At 42.3% G+C, this 19,657-nt stretch overlaps 2 protein-coding genes across 26 annotated transcripts in view; both read left to right on the top strand.

Moving 5' to 3' along the window:
• The window catches only part of myt1la (myelin transcription factor 1-like, a), a 53,791-nt gene extending 50,187 nt beyond the window's left edge, over positions 1-3,604 (top strand). For all 9 annotated transcript variants that reach the window (XM_042321818.1, XM_042321820.1, XM_042321816.1 and 6 more), the window contains one exon: positions 681-3,604. In XM_042321818.1, coding sequence (XP_042177752.1) covers positions 681-821 — 141 coding nt within the window. In that variant the 3' untranslated portion in view covers positions 822-3,604. The remainder of the gene's footprint in view (positions 1-680) is intronic.
• Positions 3,605-4,255: 651 nt separating this feature from the next.
• Positions 4,256-19,517, top strand: cep43 (centrosomal protein 43). 17 transcript variants are annotated; one of them, XM_024420721.2, is made up of 22 exons: positions 4,256-4,402; positions 4,777-4,830; positions 4,997-5,051; positions 5,178-5,266; positions 5,391-5,528; positions 5,986-6,012; positions 6,646-6,702; positions 6,851-6,921; positions 7,173-7,234; positions 7,785-7,846; positions 7,953-8,033; positions 8,380-8,388; positions 8,516-8,572; positions 9,350-9,579; positions 14,638-14,706; positions 15,193-15,270; positions 15,581-15,667; positions 15,937-16,037; positions 17,270-17,347; positions 18,549-18,576; positions 18,730-18,820; positions 19,310-19,517. In XM_024420721.2, the coding sequence occupies exons 1-22, from the start codon at positions 4,319-4,321 to the stop codon at positions 19,388-19,390; spliced, it is 1,689 nt and encodes a 562-aa protein (XP_024276489.1). In that variant the 5' UTR covers positions 4,256-4,318; the 3' UTR covers positions 19,391-19,517. The 17 variants fall into 17 exon arrangements, with proteins under 17 accessions (XP_024276489.1, XP_024276493.1, XP_024276491.1 ...); XM_024420723.2 differs by having other exon boundaries at positions 4,257-4,402; positions 14,641-14,706; XM_024420722.1 differs by having other exon boundaries at positions 4,258-4,402; positions 18,733-18,820.
• The last annotated feature ends 140 nt before the right edge of the window (positions 19,518-19,657 follow it).

Raw genomic sequence — 19,657 nt, 5'->3', positions numbered from 1 at the left:
TTTATAACACAGTCACAGTCAAGGAAGCGAGTATGTTCAGTCTGCTATTGCATATTCAATGTCTGTCTGTCTGTCTGTCTGTCTGTCTGTCTGTCTGTCTGTCTGTCTGTCTGTCTGTCTGTCTGTCTGTCTGTCTGTCTGTCTGTCTGTCTGTCTGTCTGTCTGTCTGTCTGTCTGTCTGTCTGTCTTCTGTCTGTCTGTCTGTCTGTCTGTCTGTCTGTTCATGCTACCGTTACAGTGTGTGCACCTATCTGAGAAATGGCTCCCACAACTCCTACATCTCACTAGCTGCACACATTACATTAGTTTATTTATGTGATGTCCGTCATAATTTTGTCTCCATAAGATAAGCATCAACCATCATGCCTTCTATGAGTTGCTAAAATCAATCTACACTGACTTTGCATGTTTTGGAGCTGCATTAGGTCCACTGTAGTGTACATAGGACTATGTAAATGGTTACATTTTATGAAATTGATGAAGTATTGTATACACTTAGTACAGCCCCCGTGCCCATACTGTCCTTACAATGTTTGTAGCTGTCAGTGTCCTTCCCTGAACAATTTCTCTTTCCCTTCCCTTCTCTTTGAAAGAAAATGAATTGATCATCAATATGAAACCCGACTGAATCTGATTACGTATGTACCATTTTCCTCATTGGAGTCTTTTTCCCCTCACAGGAGCCAATGAATGAACAAAACTTTGATAGTTATGTGAATACTTTGACAGATATGTACACCCATCAGGACCAATACCAGAGTCCAGAGAACAAGGCCCTATTGGAAAACATCAAACAAGCGGTGCAAGGCATCCAAGTGTAGTAGCCTATCTACCTGCGAAAAAGGCACTGTCAGAGGCTAAATCAAATGATGTTAAAGTGACAAAAAAGGGTCAAAAGAGAGAATGGATCAGGATTTTTTTTGCTGCTGTAAATTACCATCATGTTTCTTTTATTACAATGTTATGCTCTGAGCTCCATGGTTATGATATTTTTGCCTTGCTTTAAAAATAGTTCCCGATGGCAAAAGTTTAAAAGAACATACACGTTTTGTACATTTTCATATGACCTAATATAATGCGATGTACTGTTTATAGCTGCTAATGTATGCACATTTTTGTGTATATGTATTTATTAATTGTAAGCTTGTTTCATTCATTATTTGAACGCTTATTGATAAAAAAGGACTAAACTGAGTCCCATGGGTCGGGAGCCAGATGAGGGCAATGTGAGGAGCAATCATTTTTAGATAAGCGTTTCTTTTTGTGATTTAATAGAATACAACAAAAAAAAAGACCTTTGGTGTGAAGATTGTTTAATGGATGTAAATGTATCGATTTTTGTAACAATGTTTGAAAAAACTCTTTGTCTTCAGTGGTCTGTGTGGAGACTAATAATAATGTCTATGTTTAAATAAAGTACGAGAAGAAACTATGTATAAATATGACAAATTTCAAACATCATGAGACGGAAACTAAGTGGTGCAACTCCCATCATCTGGAATGGACTGTACTTCATTAAGTTAGAAATAAATAAAAAAGTCTTAGTAATATGTGCTGTTAAACTATTTCCATTTCAAACACAGAGCGGGAGGACCAATGGCTATGGGAAATGTAGGAGACAATCTAGCGTTACTCATTTATTTTAATCGTAAATCTTATCGAATAGCTAGTAGGTACAACTTATCAGCAATATTGGTATAACAATGATTAAATCACTTGTTTAGATATGGGATGCAATCTATATAGAACAAAAGTTTGGGTATATGCAATTTCTTATAAATAAAATTAGCTGAGCTGATAAATCTTTTTACTAAATGTAAATGTATTAAGTTTTGTATAAATCTTTTAATACAATCATGTTTTCGGGATTCATCATGCGGCGATCAGTTCCAAAATGAAAGATGGATGAGTTTATGAGTTTCGTTCTCTCATGTTCGATTTTGCACAGGAACACCTTGGTTTTGATGTTTTTATTGACACTTAAAGAGGTACTTGAAGGGTCAAATTGATGGTTCAGAGGTTTTCTAGAAAAGTTATCTTTATAAAGGCTGATTGATGCGCTGGACTTACAGGGTCAATGTCCCCCATTTATCATAGTATATTATTGCACTGTCTTTGCGATCATGCATAGTATGTGTCTGAGCCACACAACATGACACGAGCTAAAGGTTGCTTTTTGATTCTGTCCTAAAAAAATGAATCTATTGGTAAAAACTTTATTGATATCTATTATAACAGCAAAGAATAACGGAAGTGATACTACTAATAGTGGTCCACGATTTACTAGCGTTTCTATGATTGATGACAATTTCGTGAGGAAATTGCGATCCCTTTCTATGAGACACCCTCAATAAATGTTTTCATAGTACTTAAAAACACCATTATAATGCAATGTGAGTGTCAATGTCAGCCCCCTATAATGCCACAACCTTTTAATCATCAGCCAACTGCAACAAATCTACCCTTACATAGTATTTACTAATGAATCATTACATTTCCTTTACAAATTGGCATAACCATGTGACATGCACTTGCTGAAGATGACTCTAATAATGGATTATATGTGTGTTCTTAATACAGTTTATTGTGCATGCACATCATGGGGAGTATGTCCCAATTATATCAATAAATAGATATCATTATTTTAATTTAAACGACTGTATATGGCAACAGTATCTAAGATGCACTGTCCTTGGAAGTAGCCTACAGTGAAGCCAAGGACTTCATTTAGACAGGCGGTCCAATTCTGATATTTTTTCCAAGTAATTGGTCTTTTGATCAATCACATAGATCTTTTCACACCAGATCTTTTCGGAACTGATCTGATTGGTCAAACGACAAATTAGTGAAAGAAATATCATAATTGGGCTACCTGTCTAAATGCAGCCGCGAGACTTAGAGCTGAGTGAGTCAAGTTCAATTCAGACATCCCTTCTTGGTAGTCAACATGAGGGTGTTATGGGCTTAGCTAGTCATTGACCTGATCTCACACTTCAAAGCATCTATTTGGACCTCCTACTAGACTTGAGGTCCACATTCCATATGACTCCACATGCCTGTGTCTAAAGCTTTGTGTCTGCAGCTTTTTGCCAATAAAGTAATGCTATAGATAGATTGACAGCTTGTACTATTTTCTTCAGTCAATTATTCTTACTGATACAAAGGAAATGGGAATTTTAAGCACAAATGTCCTACTCACCAACAGTCAGTACATATTGAAATAACAAATGTAAAAAGGTTATCTGTGATTATTTACATAGAGAACACTAACATGTCACATGCTAGAGTGCAGAAGAATTTTCATATGAATATTTGTGAATTCATCTATTGATTAAACTGCTACAATTACGATTTATTTTGAGTAATGCTTTGATGAAAGGATTTTATACAACATTAATTTCCTTCTCTCCTTTCCCCTCTCTCCCTCTTGCAAACTTTCCAACTTAATTTTGGTACCACATGGCATGATTTCTGTTGATCTTTAATTTTGTATGTTTAAGATCACAAGTTGCTGTGATATTTCATTTGAAATTGTGAAGTTTGTACGATTTTTATCACGCTGGTGTTGACATCTCTTACTCTGAATAAAACGTGTGTTACAACACTAACTTGTATTGTTTCCTCAAATGACTGCCTCACATATGAATGAAAATAGGAGAGAAATAAGGAGAGAATAAGGAGAGAAATAATCCAACACACTTAGCTGCAGAGTCACTGAAATGACTATAACAGAGCCAGCAAGCATCTGTAGTCTATCCTCCTGTCCTGAATGACAACAGAAGAGGAACTATGTTATTGTGAAGTCCAACTACTGTGAGAGAAAAAAACTTTTGACAAACAAATGTTAGGGCCAACAAATCATAAACCACCCACAAAAAAAGAAAGGGATTCACCCAATTTACAAAATACGATATAATACAAGTATACACAACCACAAATGATAAGAGACATGAGTCAAAAATGGCTCATGACACATGAGGCAGATCAACAAATCAAAAGCAACTTTGATCAAAATATCTGATATATTTAACATGTCTGATATCTCTCTATACATTACTTCGATTTTGATACAGAACTTGCATTATTTGAGCCTAATCCACCAATTGATACAGCACCAACCTATTTTGACATCACTCCCTCCGTGTTGAACTAAAGAGGGGCAAGATTGCGTGTGCCACGATGCTGGTGAATGGTGCAAATCGTGCGCGCTGGCTTGCTGTTGATTTTTTTTCCTGGAATCTGCGTTGCTGAATTAGCAAATAGCTAGGCTGCCAGTGTTTGTTTTGGTTGTCTTGGTTGCCGATTAGCTCAAATAAAGATGTCTGCCACGGAGGACGACACTGAGTTGCGGGATCTTTTGATCCAAAACCTAGAAAACAGTGGGGTCTTGAACAAACTAAAGGCACGTAACTACTGATACTGTAAAGTCATATTTCGAAGGACTGTTCAAAGACTGAGGATTTTGTTGTTGCAGCTTGTAGCTAGCTAGCTAACGTTAGCTAGCTACAGTACTGTAACTAGCTGGACCCCGGAAAGTCACCGACTTATCATGCGATCTAGTGTCGTGGGATAGCTAGCTAGCTGCTGTACCTTCTAACATTGGATAACCAACAGCTAACGTTGGCTAGATAGCGAACTATTTTACAAGCAGTGCATTTTTTTAGGTACTTAGCAAGTACTGTTACATAGCTAACGTTAGCTAGGTAGTTCAGGCCAGTTTGAGGCCCTCTTGCTTGGCTAACACCCTTTTTTGCTCGTACTTCTCTTATTCTGTAGGCAGAAATGCGCGCCGCTGTCTTTCTGGCTATGGATGAACAGGATAAAGTGGAGGTAAGACGATAGCTGACTTATGTGCATTGTCAATGAATCCTTATAGTGTAAGGTTAGGCTTATTGCTTCTCTTATTGATGACGTTCCATTTTTTGGGGGGGATGTCAGTGTAGCGTATGATTTACATCTGCATAACCTCTGCTACCACCCATTATCCTTCCCCCAGAATAAAACTCCACTTGTCAATGAAAACCTGAAGAAATGTCTTGATACAAAGGATGGTAAGGGTTGTGTTATCTACCGTGATGGTCTGAACAATCGTCTGCTAATCCCATAATAATCAACATGCAGTACAATGACTCATTCTTTCCATGATGAGGCTGATCATATCCTTCCCATTTTAACAGGACGCCTGGTGGCCAGCCTCATCATAGACTTTCTACAGGTCTTCCACCTGGACTTCACGCTTGCTGTCTTCCAGCCAGAGATAAACTCAGTGAGTGTTTTTACTTCCAGTGGATAGGGCTGGCCCGGCATTCTGGTCAAATAACTTGGAATTGTCCGTGCTCCATTCACCATTATGGCATGCAATTTATTGCGCGCGTGTCTCCTGTCCTCAGCTAAATGGCCTAGACAGCCGTGAGCAGGTCTCTTGTGAGCTGGATATCACCGAGACTGATATGAACAGGAACACTCCTCTCCTGCTGGAGCTCGTCAAGAGGGGCAGACACAAGGAGAAGGCCTCCATCTTCTCCGAGGTAAAGAAAGACACACCACTGCACAGGGCTTGCCATTTTACATACATAGGTTTAGTCATTCACTACATTAGTGTATTCCCTTAAGCTCCTAGTGGAGGAAAGAGCTTCTGACATTAGCAGTTGTCCTAACCTGAAGCCTCCCTGATTAGTTTTTGTTGTTGTAAGATTGTATTTAGTGTGTGTGTGTGTGTGTGTGTGTGTGTGTTTAATATATATATTTAAAATTATTTTAAAAGATGAACAATCCAAAACATACACATACAAACGACAACATACAAACATCCACAACATCACCCCTGCCCAGAAGTCTACCCGATTTGATTATGCTCTTGAATGGCTGTCCTTCCTTTTTAAAATGTATTTTCTTCTGAACGGAGTGTCCCACTTGTGATTTATAATGGACTGCTTTCTTGCTCTACTGATTTCCCTGCTCTGGCCTGCTGTTATCTGATGTAAGGGGTACAAAGCCACAAACATCCCCAAGGTAGTAATTTTTATGATCTTCATTGCCTTCCTTCTCACTCACTAGGGTACATTTACATCTACATACAATGTTATGAATGAGCACCAACTGTTTCATAATAAGGTATTATACATAGCCTACAAAACATGAGCACACTGAGATGTAATTCTTCATACAACAACATTTTAAGTATTCTGTCAATGGACCTGAGCTGCCAGAGCGAAAATAAACTGTATCACTCATAGTTGTCATTTTGCCATGACGACCTAATTTATAATAATATCTGGGTCAACAGAAGGCAGCTTGCCATTAGTGTAAATGTACGCAGACGATTGAGAGAGAGAGCGAAAATGGTTTTCCTGTTGTTCAGCGAGATTCTGACATAACAAGTTTGTCCCACTTTCTTAGTCATGTTTCATGCTCTGCTCAGATCAGCAGAATGAGCTCACATAGCTATCCTATTCGCCCGTTCATACAGAGAACTGCGGGCCACGAAGGTGCACATGAAGAACTAGCATGTAACTTATCAAACCATCAAGCTCACAATTTCATGTTTGTTTTTGATCACCTGTATTGATCCCAAGAGGATGCAACTTCAAATGTAGAGAGATTTCTCCGTCTGATATCAATGCTCTTCCGTTTTCTCTTTTTTAGGAACTATCCCCCAGGCAAATAGCAGACGCCCGGAAGAAGTTTGATGTTTATGACAAGGTGATCTTTTTGTTTGTTTGTAGATGTGCTCATTTTGGTCATCCTCATAAGTTCTCCATTGCCATTGATTACCTTGTGGAGGTGTTTAAATGTCCAAGATTCTTCCAAGATCCTGCCTTTTACTCTGTTTAAACTTTCTGTTTCACAGGCCAGAACTGGTGGGATACTCAAAGAGGATTTGAAAGTTGTGTTTGGAGATGTTTTTCCCAACTTCAACAAGTATGTTTGGGCCGTGTCATTCAAGCAAAATGACAAAGAACTGAGGGCTCGTTCCCTGGACACAGGAAAGCCCACCCCCGAACTAAAAAGCATGCATTTCCATTGAAAGTGCTTTGTCATTCAGGAATAGACTTAATCTGTGTCTGGGGAAACCTGCCCTGACTGCAACGCTGACACGACAATGCTATTTGTGACGTGAATCTACAGCTCATCCAGTTTCCTTAACAAGTAGTCTGTGTGTCCAATAACAGGAACATGCTGGAGAAGTTTGTCACTGATGAACATAGAGTTGGAGACAAGGCCTCCGGTAAATGTAAGTGTTCTGTAGACTGAAATGAAGTGACATTCTTAATTGAATGTATTTAATTGAACCCTTATTTAACTAGCCAAGTCAGTTAAGAACAAATTTAATATTTACAATGACGGCCTAACAAAAGGAACTCCCGCGGGGACCGGGGCTTGGATTAAAAATATAGGACAAAACACACATCATGACAAGAGAGACACTACATAAAGAGAGACCTAAGACGACGACATAGCACGGCAGCAACACGTGACGACAACATGGCAGCAGCACAAAACAGGGTACGAAACATTAATGGGCACAGACAACAGCACAAAGGGCAAGAAGGTAGAGGTAACAATACATCATGTGAATCAGCCACAACCGTCCATAAGAGTGTCCATGAATGAAGAGATGGAGATTTAAACTGTCCCGTTTGATAGTCTTTTGCAGCTCGTTCCAGTCGCAAGCTGCAGCGAACTGAAAAGTGCGGCTGCTATAGTTACAAGCATGGCAACACAAAAGCCGTGGAAAATGTCGTCATCTGCTCTAATGCTTTGCCTCACCTCTGTCTCTGTAGCTATAGACTTCCAGGAGTTTCTGGGCTTGTACAAGCGCTTCTTCAGTCAGTGTCGAAGTGTGGTAAGACTGTCTTGAAGTTCCTTTTTAGATTGTGTCATAGATTGAACTTTGTATGAACCGTTTCTTAGGATGAAACACAATGTTAAATGTGTCCTTCCCCTTCCAGGTCACCCATGACACCTGTGATGTAATTCACAATCCCAGTCAATTTATTGAGGAGAAGAAAAGCACTTCACCGCCTAGTAAGGTACATTGGCACTATTCAAACTATGGTGCAGTGTATGTTGTAGTGCCCTATATAAAATGGCTGTTGTGTGGTTTCTCGTAGGATCACTTTTTTTCTTACTTTGTTCAACGTTAATATTTTATTCCTTTTAATACCTGTTTGTGTGAACTGTTATGTCATAACAGCTTTCTTGTGAATCAATTCATTTCTATGGAACTTGACTTAAAATAACAGAAGAAATCACAACTAAGAGGCCTAGCGTTGTATTTGCAGGATGTGAGCATAGGGTATACATGACATGGATATTTTTAAGAGAATGTTGATTGTTAAAACAAAGCCTCTGTTTTTCCGCTTTCTTTTCGGAAAGGACGAAGAGGTCAGTAGACTAAACTGTGTATGCGATTCTCCCTAAATGTAGCCACCTTTAGGGCCTACCCGGCATCCATCATGTTAGTGAGGCAGTGGGTGTGTGAGAAGGCTGATAGCTGTGTTCTCATGCACAGATCCCCAGGTTTAAAGGACATAGGCACAGTGCACAGGCGGAGAAGGCTGACACCAAGGTAAACCGCAAGGCTGGAAAAGGGGTTGTGCTCATTAGGCACCACAACGTAAGAAAAATCTACTGAAACGGAGAGGGACTTGCTGGACTGATATGGAACACTCGTTTTCATTTGGTTTGCTGTCATGAACACAACCCAGGTGTACAAGTACCCATGTGCACACACCGGTTGAATGCACGTTGTTTGCACGTCATTTCAATGAAAGGACGTGGAACCAACGTGGGAGTAGACTTTAAATTGACGTCTGCCCAGTGGGTCGGCTCATACCAACTCCTCCAGGGGAAGTTCTGATTTCAAAGGCATGTCTGTACCATAGTCTTCTGTTAACCCATGGTTTACTTGGTATGGTGTCACCATTAGCGCAGGGAAGATAGGTTGGCAGTATCTCAGCGCAGCCTCTCAAATGTGCTCTTATCACCAGACTGATTGTCATGAATGATGAGTGTTTTCCAGTTTTGATTGAAACTCTGACTGTGCTGTGTGCATGTGTTTTACTAATGGCTCAACTTCACAGTCTTAATGGTTCATAGAGTAGGTACGACTAACGTAGCTAAGCCATTAGCCAAACCTCTAACAAGACCTTTACTTGTGCCGGATAGTTCTCGAAATATCTTTCCTATAGCAAATATTTCAGTGCCACTACTAACTCTCCCTGTCGCTTCAATCCTCTAACCATTTGCAACTAAATGCTAGCTGCACCCGCTCAAATACACAGAAGCGGCTTTAAACGTGTGTTTTTGTTATTTGTGTTGTCTTGTTCCTACATGTACCCCACAGGGCGTGGAGGTCAGTCACAGCCACAGTGACACCAGCCTGCGCTTTGGCTCTCTAAAGGGCAAAGGGCCGGGTCACGTGACGCCAAGGCACAGCGAGGTGTCCGGGGACAACGACAACGGCCACACGGCGAGCCTGAAGAAGGGGCTGGACCTGGAGGTGGAAGAGGACCTAGACGAGGACGATTCGTTCTTTGACGACCCTCTGCCTAAACCACAGAAAACCTACGGCTGGTGAGGACGGGGATTGATTGTCATACGCGTGATTGAACATGTGTGCTGCTCCATGATCCATCACATAAGTCATGCGTAATAGCGATAAATGTAGAACATGGATGCTGTTAATATTAGCATAGAAATTCTGTTGCACCATAAGCCATGATCAATATCTTAAGAATCTTAAAATACAGGGGCGTTAATCAACTCTGATGGGCTGGGAGATGTGTGGAGAAAGTCTACAGTACATATTTATTATTGTTAGGTTCTGAACAAGCAGAATTTGTGGTAGGGCGACACTAGAGCGTGCTAATGGGCCACAGTAGATTGCAGAAGACTAATGTGTAACACAGGAAGGGGTTTTAGTCTATCTCTCGCCGTAAATACCACTGTTCCCGACAACACTTGTTACCGAGGTTACTCCGCTGTCCACCTAATTTCACATAATCGGTCACGGTTTCCCGCCCCCAATAGGGCATAAATCAACTGCTCTCATTATTGCTATTGCTAATGCACATGGATCACTTTCAAACATCGCTTTTCCAACTATGGAGATGGCCTGCCTCCCAGAACTTACAGGCAACGTTCTATCACCATACACGTTACCACTAACTGACAATGTTGCATCTCTGATATCCCCAGATACCTCCTATTCTCCACCAGGCACACTTCCTGCCTTAGTCCTTCTACATGGACCACCTCTCTGTAACCCACCATGCTAGCATATAGATGTGCCAACTTCTCCATATAGTAAACCCAGCTGAGGGATTTGCACCCCCACTCGGAACCTACCCTACCTACCCGCCACCTAGGGATCTCGCATGGGTCACATCCCCACTAGGGACCTATCCTACTACGGGACCTACCCTTACCCCTACTGCACATAGATCTATGGCCTCACTGCCACCGCAGCTGGGGCTTTAACCCCCCTGGGGTTAAAGCCCCCCCCGGCCATAGAAATGGGGGGGGGCTGCTCGGCCATAGAAATGGGTTTCTATGGCCGAGCAGCCGCACACAAGCCTAAGATCACCATGCGCAATGCCAAGCATCGGCTGGAGTGGTGTAAAGCTCGCTGCCATTGGACTCTGGAGCAGTAGAAACTCATTATCTGGAGTGATCACACTTCAACATCTGGTAGTCCAACTGATTCATCTGGGTTTTGCGGATGCCAGGAGAACGCTACCTGCCCCGATGCATAGTGCTAACTGTAAAGTTTGGTGGATGAGCAATCATTTTACGGACACGTTATTTACTTTTGTTATCTTGAAGGGAAATCTTAACGCTACAGCAGAGTTGTAGTACTCGAGTCCGGTCTCGAGACCACATATTAAGTGTCTTGCTCTTGTCTCTGTATGGGATACATTTGTACTGGGTCTTGACTCGGTCTCGGACAGTTGAGGACTCGTAATTTCTTCCCGAGACCAGCGGAGTAAAAAACTCCTAATTATCAGCTTCCATTCAGTCAGCTCATAAAACTGCTTCGCCAGGACACACATATCCACTCCTTTCTTGAAACATTCATACAGTATCTTAACAGCCTTTATATATATTATAGACATGTTAGTACAGTGGTGAACCTATAGGTCTTCAGTGTGTTACAGGTTAGTACAGTGGTGAACCTATAGGACTTCAGTGTGTGACAGGTTGGTACAGTGGTGAACCTATAGGCCCTCAGTTTGTGACAGGTTAGTACAGTGGTGAACCTATAGGTCTTCAGTGTGTGACAGGTTAGTACAGTGGTGAACCTATAGGGCTTCAGTGTGTGACAGGTTAGTACAGTGGTGAACCTATAGGGCTTCAGTGTGTGACAGGTTAGTACAGTGGTGAACCTATAGGACTTCAGTGTGTGACAGGTTGGTACAGTGGTGAACCTATAGGTCTTCAGTGTGACAGGTTAGTACAGTGGTGAACCTATAGGTCTTCAGTGTGTGACAGTGGAGAACCTATAGGTCTTCAGTGTGTGACAGTGGAGAACCTATAGGTCTTCAGTGTGTGACAGTGGAGAACCTATAGGTCTTCAGTGTGTGACAGTGGAGAACCTATAGGTCTTCAGTGTGTGACAGTGGTGAACCTATAGGTCTTCAGTGTGTGACAGTGGAGAACCTATAGGTCTTCCGTGTGTGACAGTGGAGAACCTATAGGTCTTTCAGTGTGTGACAGTGGAGAACCTATAGGTCTTCCGTGTGTGACAGTGGAGAACCTATAGGTCTTCCGTGTGTGACAGTGGAGAACCTATAGGTCTTCAGTGTGTGACAGTGGAGAACCTATAGGTCTTCAGTGTGTGACAGTGGAGAACCTATAGGTCTTCAGTGTGTGACAGTGGAGAACCTATAGGTCTTCAGTGTGTGACAGTGGAGAACCTATAGGTCTTCAGTGTGTGACAGTGGAGAACCTATAGGTCTTCAGTGTGTGACAGTGGAGAACCTATAGGTCTTCAGTGTGTGACAGTGGAGAACCTATAGGTCTTCAGTGTGTGACAGTGGAGAACCTATAGGTCTTCAGTGTGTGACAGTGGAGAACCTATAGGTCTTCAGTGTGTGACAGGTTAGTACAGTGGTGAACCTATAGGACTTCAGTGTGTGACAGGTTAGTACAGTGGTGAACCTATAGGTCTTCAGTGTGTGACAGTGGTAAACCTATAGACCTTCAGTGTGTGACAGGTTAGTACAGTGGTGAACCTATAGGTCTTCAGTGTGTGACAGTGGAGAACCTATAGGTCTTCAGTGTGTGACAGTGGAGAACCTATAGGTCTTCAGTGTGTGACAGGTTAGTACAGTGGTGAACCTATAGGTCTTCAGTGTGTGACAGTGGTGAACCTATAGACCTTCAGTGTGTGACAGGTTGGTGATGCTGAAAGGACAGCAACCGTAATACCAGGTCACTCATGTAGGAGAGAGCACTTTTTGTAAAACACAAAGATCCAGTGGTGGTAGTGGAGGGTATACACAGGTATTAGCCGTATACCCACCTTTGTTTTCGTGGGCGTTGCGTTTATTAACTTCTTAATCCCTACTGATGCATATCAAAGTAGTGTAGTGGAGGTATGAGACTTATCAATTATGTAGTACAATAGAGAAATCATGCACAAAGTAGCCTACACAATGTCAAAGCTCATTAAATGTATTTACACACACAGCGTAGTATCAGCGGGATATCATTTGCAGGCAGCAACAGTGTTCAGCTCTCAACTGGTTTTGTCATGGAGCAGCAGAAGAATGACATCGGTAGCCGGTAGGGTAGGAAAGACGTTTCAACTTATATCTACCAGTAAATGCTAACCAAGGCAACAATGGGAACCAGGTATTAAAGAAGTTGAATCCGAAGTGTTGGTTATTAGGCTACATGTGATGTGCAAATGTCATCGTGCTCTGTTTGCATCAGGTTAGTAGACTTGGATGGGCCTGGCTGCACAGGGGCACAATTCGGGTATTTTTTTCATTTAAAAAATATATATATGTATATTTTGAGAGTGAATCTGAAAAATCTACAGGAAAACTCATTTAAAAAACTATAGGAAATCATCTAATGTTTTTACACAGGGTGCCTTTCCTTCGCTGCAAGGGCCGTTTGGGAACTTTTTGGCAAATTTATGCTACAAAACCAACTTTATAAGAGGTTTTAAAAATAGTTCCTATTTGACTCACTGTTCCATGACGTACATTATAGAGGTCGACCGAATATGATTTTTCAACGCCGATACCGATTATTGGAGGACCACAATAAGCTGATGCCGATTAATCGGCTTTTACATTTAAAAAAAATATATATATATTTTTTTGTAGCTAGACCGTGGGAAAACTACTGCTCGCTACCTGTTGGCCTTTAATAAGGCAGATGTTTCCATTCATGTTTTTGTAATCAAGGTCTCAGCCATTAAGTCAAAATGTGATTGGTTGATTTGACTATCACCCCAAAAGTTTGCCCTTATACAGTTGAATGGCAGATGCTTTTATATATATATATATATATATATATACGGCTGACCTAGCTAGCTAGATTCATTCCCCAGAGACCAGCAAAGTCTTCAGCGTTAATCCTTTTTCATTTCCAACAAAAACTGAAGACATTAAAACAGCACATCATTGAAAATAATGGTAATTATAAATCCTTAGCCCTTCTCTGAAGGCGTGGAAGGCCCATTTGTTCCCCACTGTGTTTGGGTTAGTAATCATTTGTAGAGTGGCTCTGTTTTCCCTCAACATGCATTTATTCACTATTCAGAATGTCTAAAGAACCCATATGTTGTTCTGAAATATGAACACAGAAATACTGGATGTTTTGAACTCTTATGGTGGTGATTTGACAAAATTACAATAATGGTCTTGAATTGGACTTTCTTCTGGTCTCGGACCCCTTGTCCCCCTCCTGGTCTCGGTTTTGACTCGGTCTCGCTCCCCCCCTCTGGTCTTGACACTGACTATATTTACTCTGGTCTTGGTCTTGAATCGGTCTCGTCTTAGGTGCTCTCGAACACAACATGCTACAGCATACAATGACATTCTAGACTATTCTGTGCTTCCAGCTTTGTGGCAACAGTTTGGGGAAGGCCCTTTCCTGTTTCAGCATGACAATGGCCCTGTGCACAAAGCGAGGCCCATACAGAAATGGCTTGTCGGGATCTGTGTGGAAGAACTTGACTGGCAAGCCGAGAGCTGTGACCTCAACTACATCGAACAGGCCTAATCGCCCAACAGCAGTGTGCGACCTCACTAATGCTCTTGTGGCTGAATGGAAGCAAGTCCCCACAGCAATGTTCCAACATATTGTTGAAAGCCTTTCCAGAAGAGTGTAAGCTGTTCTAGCAGCAAAGGGAACCAACCCCATACTAATGGCCATGATTTTGGAATGAGATGTTCAAGCAGGTGTCCACATACTTTTGGTAATGTAGTGTACATTGTTCCCCTTTTCTCTCACAGTAACATTTCATGCACAACGTTCCTCTAATACAGTAGCAGCAGTAAATATATTTCAAGCTAGAACCCAACATTAGGAAGTATTGTGTGAAGAGAAGTGTGGCTCTGTCGCCGCTCTGCTCACTGTATGTTCTCTCGCTCTCTGTCATGCTGCGTATGGAAGTAGTAGCCTTCCCCTGGCTAAGAGTAATTCAGGGGCCAGTCTCTCTGAAAAGAGAAACGGTGAGAAAGAGTAAGTATGTCCTCACTGTAAACCCAATGAGTTAGGCTACAGTGACTCATAATAGTTTGAAATACAGGGCCGTGTTCATTAGGGGACACCATAACGAAACATTTTGCAATGGAAAACCTAAACACGGGTTTCTTATTGGACAATTCCAGGTAGTTTGTTGGTGCCTAATGAACGCGAACCCTGTTCTATCTATAGCAGGTAATCGCAAATAAATATCCTTGTTAGCTTAGTATTCTGTACTCTTATTGAAAGTACCAAGGAGGTGTTTGTTAAGATGACTGAAGTGGCTTAGAAACATGGACCAGTGTGTGTGGGGGGCGGTGGGGAGTTTGGTTCCACATAGGAGCACTGTGCTGTCTGTCTCTGCTCTGCTGTCACTTGTCCCCCCCCTTGGGTTTCTCCTCTGCCTGCCCAGCTTTTTATTTCTATCCTGTTCCTTTCTTCTTTTCTGTTTATCTGTGTGTCCTTTCCTCCCTCCCCAAGCAGCTTCGTCCGCTCTCTGAGGGAGGAGGGCCTCTCAGGGCGCTCCTTTAACCCAATGAGGAGGGGCACTAGCCTCAATGAGTGAGTGTGCATGGTGCTGGTGTATCACTCCTCCATTAGCGGAGGGATAAAGCCGTGACAAGTCTGACCATTTGCTTGCTGCCTTCGAAACCAACAATTAACGTTTGTAACATTGGCATTGACCTCTAAATAATAACGGATACTAATATGGTGTTCATGGTCTTGTACTTTTCCACTTTTGTTTTTGCATGTGTGTGCGCGTGTTTTTTGTCATGTGTGTATTTCTGTGTGTGTGTTGTGTGAGTGTACTTCCTTCACTATGCTCCTGTGTGTTTCCTGTCTCTCCTCTCCACTCTCTCTCTGGGCTCAGCCTGTCTGCTCTGGGTAGTGACACAGAGGGCGATGGGGACGAGCTCTTTTCTGACTATGATAATAAACGGAGCTGCTTGGAGCACAGGTGAGCTGCAGGCTTCTCTTTCACAGCAGGCATCTCTCTCTCTCTCTCTCGTACCCCATCCCCTCTGTTCCCCCTCTCTTTCTCTCTCTCTCTCTCTCGTACCCCATCCCCTCTGTTCCCCCTCTCTTTCTCTCTGTGCTGTGCAGTGCCACCCTCCTTATTAGTATCTCTTATATGACATGCCTGTCTCCTGCCTCAGTCAGTGGATGTGAGTTGAATGTGTTTTTGGCCTCCAGCCTTAGGCCTTGCTTCTTTTGTTTTTCCACCAGGAGAGCAGCAGATTCGGACCCGCCCCCCCAGAGGAGTGCTGCAGGTGGGGGGTTCCACTCAGGAGAAGCCCGTCACAGAGACCTCTCAGGCAGCAAGAACGGTGTGTGTGTGTGTGTGTGTGTGTGTGTGTGTGTGTGTGTGTGTGTGTGTGTAATGAACTGTAGCAAGGGTTGTATAGACTAATTTGAACATGAGTATGTATATGTGAGTTGAGTACATGCTTTTTATCTCCAGAATGATGCACTTTTTTAAGCACTAGTACCAGGGCCGTGCACAGAGCATTAGTGGGGCAGGTGCTGCCCCCCCCCCCCATTAACTTCATTGGTCCATGGCCTCCCACAGGCACAAAGCTGAAATGTGCTACTTTCATTCATCTGCTTGCTCTGCCCTTATAGTTAACCTCGCATTGAAGTGTTTCACCATTTTCTTTTCAGGACAACAGGGCTACAAGTGAAACACAAAACAATTTGACATTAACAGTTGCATTCATGACAAATGTCAATAAACAAATAAGATCTGGCAAGCAAACACCTGATTAAATAATAATAAGCATTTCTGTAAGTACAGAAATTGTTTGCTCAATGGGAAATGAATATCCAACTAGTCAGTGACCACTGTTTGGAGTTTATTACAGTATTATAGACAATATGTCCAGGGTTTTCCTATGATCTTCTATGTAGAAGAACCCTTTACCTTCTAACGACTATTGTGTGGATTTTCATAGTGGGGTCATAAGTCTGTAGCTGAAACCGTTCAGGCTTTACAGACCTTTTTGTGAGAAGAACTGTTTTTACAAACAAGGTAGATGAATCTAATGCAAAAAATCCAGAACGCTTAAAAGGGGTTAGAAGCACTAAATCGCGCAGGTGTGACAGGTGGGATTTAAGAGGTTTTAATTCCATGAATAAATCAACCTGAAATCCAGTCATAGACTTCTACTGCTCCTCAAGCCAAATCATTTTAATTTTAACATAGGCCTTAATTCTCTGCAAAAACACTCGCTCATCACACAATGCAGTCTAAGCATGTTAGAACCACAGATGAAAAGGAGTTTGTTAAAAGTGTCTTTGCTAAAACAACTACTGGGGTAGGCTATACCAGCTGATCATCGCTATTGTAGGCTCGATAAATTAGCTAGTGAGCTAGGCTATGCTGTCAAAACCAGCTAACTAGTCTACTTATTTAAATTTGTTCTGCCTCTGGCAAAGTCGAACTGCAGTTGTTGCACCAATCAAATGGGCACTTTTTTCATAGGGCTCTATCAGTGCACGTGCCTGACTATTACACTGGGTTCTTTGCTTCTTGAGTAAATCCCTCAAATGCTTTTTCTAGGTACTTCTTCTAACCCCAGAAACAAAGGATTCAAAGACTTGAAAATGATAAATGATAAAACCGGATCTTCCGTGCAGGGTATGATCTTAACCCAATTCCAGGTTTTATTTCTTTATATTATGCTGTTTTTGGTGGGTTACATATTTGAATTGTATTTATTTCATATACACCACGTGATCAAAAGTATGTGGACACCTGCTCGTCGAACATCTCATTCCAAAGTCATGGGCATTAATATGTAGTTGGTCACCCCTTTGTTGCTGTAACAGCCTCCACTCTAGGAAGGCTTTCCACTAGATGTTGGAACATTAGTGAGGTCGGGCACTGATGTTGGGCTATTAGGCCTGGCTCACTGTTGTCGTTCCAATTCATCCCAATGGTGTTCAATGGGGTTGAGGTCAAGAGCAGGCCAGTCAAGTTCTTACACACCCATCTCGACAAACCATTTTCTGTGTAGACCTTGCTTTGTGCACGGCGGCATTGTCATGCTGAAACAGGAAACCTTCCACAAACTGCTGCCACAAAGTTGAAAGCACAGAATCGTGTAGAATGTCATTGTACGCTGTAGGGTTAAGATTTCCCTTCACTGGAACTAAGGGGCCTAGCCCGACCATGGAAAAACTGCCCCAGACCATTATTCCTCCAACAAATTTTACAGTTGGCAATATTCAACGGGGCAGGTAGCATTCTCCTGGCATCCGCCAAACCCAGATTCGTCCGTCGGACTGCCTGATGGTAAAGCGCGATTCATCACTCCAGAGACGCTTGGCATTGCGCATGGTGATCTTAGGCTTGTGTGCAGCTGCTCGGCCATGGAAATCCATTTTACTTAAGTTCCCGACGAACAGTTATTGCGCTGACATTGCTTCCAGAGTCAGTTTGGAACTTGGCGGTGAGTGTTGCAACCGAGTAGATGCGATTTTTACGCACTTCAGCACTTGGCGGTCCCGTTCTGTGAGCTTGTGTGGCCTACCGCTTCGCGGGAGAGCTGTTGTTTTTCCTAGATGTTTCCACTTCACAATAACAGCACTTACAGTTGACCATGGCAGAAATTTGATGAACTGACTTGCTGGAATCCTATGACGGTGCCATGTCAAAAGTAACTGAGCTCTCTACTGCCAATGTTTGTCTATGGAGATTGCATGGCTGTGTGCTCAATTCTATACACCCGTCAGCAACAGGTGTGGCTGAAATGGCCAAATCCACTCATTTGAAGGGGTGTCCACATACTTTTGTATAAATAGAGCATAATCCTGATATACCCCTCTTGTTTTGCCAGATGACGACTACGGCGATGACTTTAACAGGTAATGTAGGGCGTTGTACTGTGTCGTCCCTAGATCTCACTAGCTATTTTTAGATGCTGCTCGGTGCTCGTTCAGTTTCATGCCCTATCTGTGCCACGAGAGATATCAATCTAAAGGGTTTCCCTTCTCTGCGCATTTCTTGTTTACCACCAGCAGCCATCGATCAGATATCTCCAAGAGTGAGGTGAGCATCGGAGAAGAGATCGAGGAGGTTTCCATCGAGGGACCCGACAACAGCGATAAGGTGTGTGTGTGGGGATACCTAGTCAGTTGCACAGCTGAATGCATTAAACCAAAATTTGTCTTACGCATTTAAGTCAATGTCTATGAATCAGAGCGGCGTGGGGAGCTGCCTTAATTGACGTCCACGTCATCGGTGCCTGTGTGTCATAGGAAGGGCAACAGGCAGTCAACCCTACATACTGTATGTGTAAAGCTAGTCAGCAGTGGGCCCTTGTAGTTACCACAGTTTTAGGTTGAGTTTTACATAAAGGCATATTCCAGTATAGGGTGGGGATAGGAATCAAAATGTAATTGACAGTTTATATTCTCTTTGAGCACATTCTATTAGCTAAATTTGACATGTACCCTATAATCATGCCGTCCATAAAGAGGTCTAATAAATATGAATTTTATGTTAGTAGGTGTCTTTGGTGGTATTTCTATATTACCTTACCTCACACACTCACCCTTTCTTTTCTCTCCCCCTCTTCCCCCTCAATACTGCCCCCAGTTTGATGAGATCACTCAGGACCTGAGCGTATCTCAGCTCAGCCAGAGTCAAGGAGCTGACTACATGGAGGAGGTGGCATGACAATCCCATCAGCCTTACACCACAAAGGCCATTTCTACTACGTTAGCTATTATTTATGTTATGTGTGCACATAATTTGTGTACATTTTGTGTTCATGGATCTAATAAAATTATCACTGTCACCAAGATTGTTCTCTCGCAGGGTTTTTATTGTGCTCTATTTTTTTTTTATTGGTTTAGTATACAGGGGACTGTAAAGGATCTGATGGGTGACATGTTGAGACATCAATGACATTTTACGTCAATCTGAAACCGCAATGTGGGGAGC

This window comes from Oncorhynchus tshawytscha, linkage group LG05 (assembly GCF_018296145.1).
Source record: "Oncorhynchus tshawytscha isolate Ot180627B linkage group LG05, Otsh_v2.0, whole genome shotgun sequence".
NCBI classification, from domain to species: domain Eukaryota; kingdom Metazoa; phylum Chordata; class Actinopteri; order Salmoniformes; family Salmonidae; genus Oncorhynchus; species Oncorhynchus tshawytscha.
The sequence above is the reverse complement of the archived record's forward strand: the minus strand, read 5'-3'. Positions and strand labels throughout refer to the sequence as shown.

Excerpts from the sequence above, each read along its gene's own strand:
- cep43 (XM_024420721.2), top strand. The coding sequence starts at position 4,319 with ATGTCTGCCACGGAGGACGACACTGAGTTGCGGGATCTTTTGATCCAA. Across the intron at positions 6,922-7,172 it reads GTTTTTCCCAACTTCAACAA|GAACATGCTGGAGAAGTTTG; the intron begins GTATGTTTGGGC and ends GTCCAATAACAG. Across the intron at positions 18,577-18,729 it reads TACGGCGATGACTTTAACAG|CAGCCATCGATCAGATATCT; the intron begins GTAATGTAGGGC and ends GTTTACCACCAG.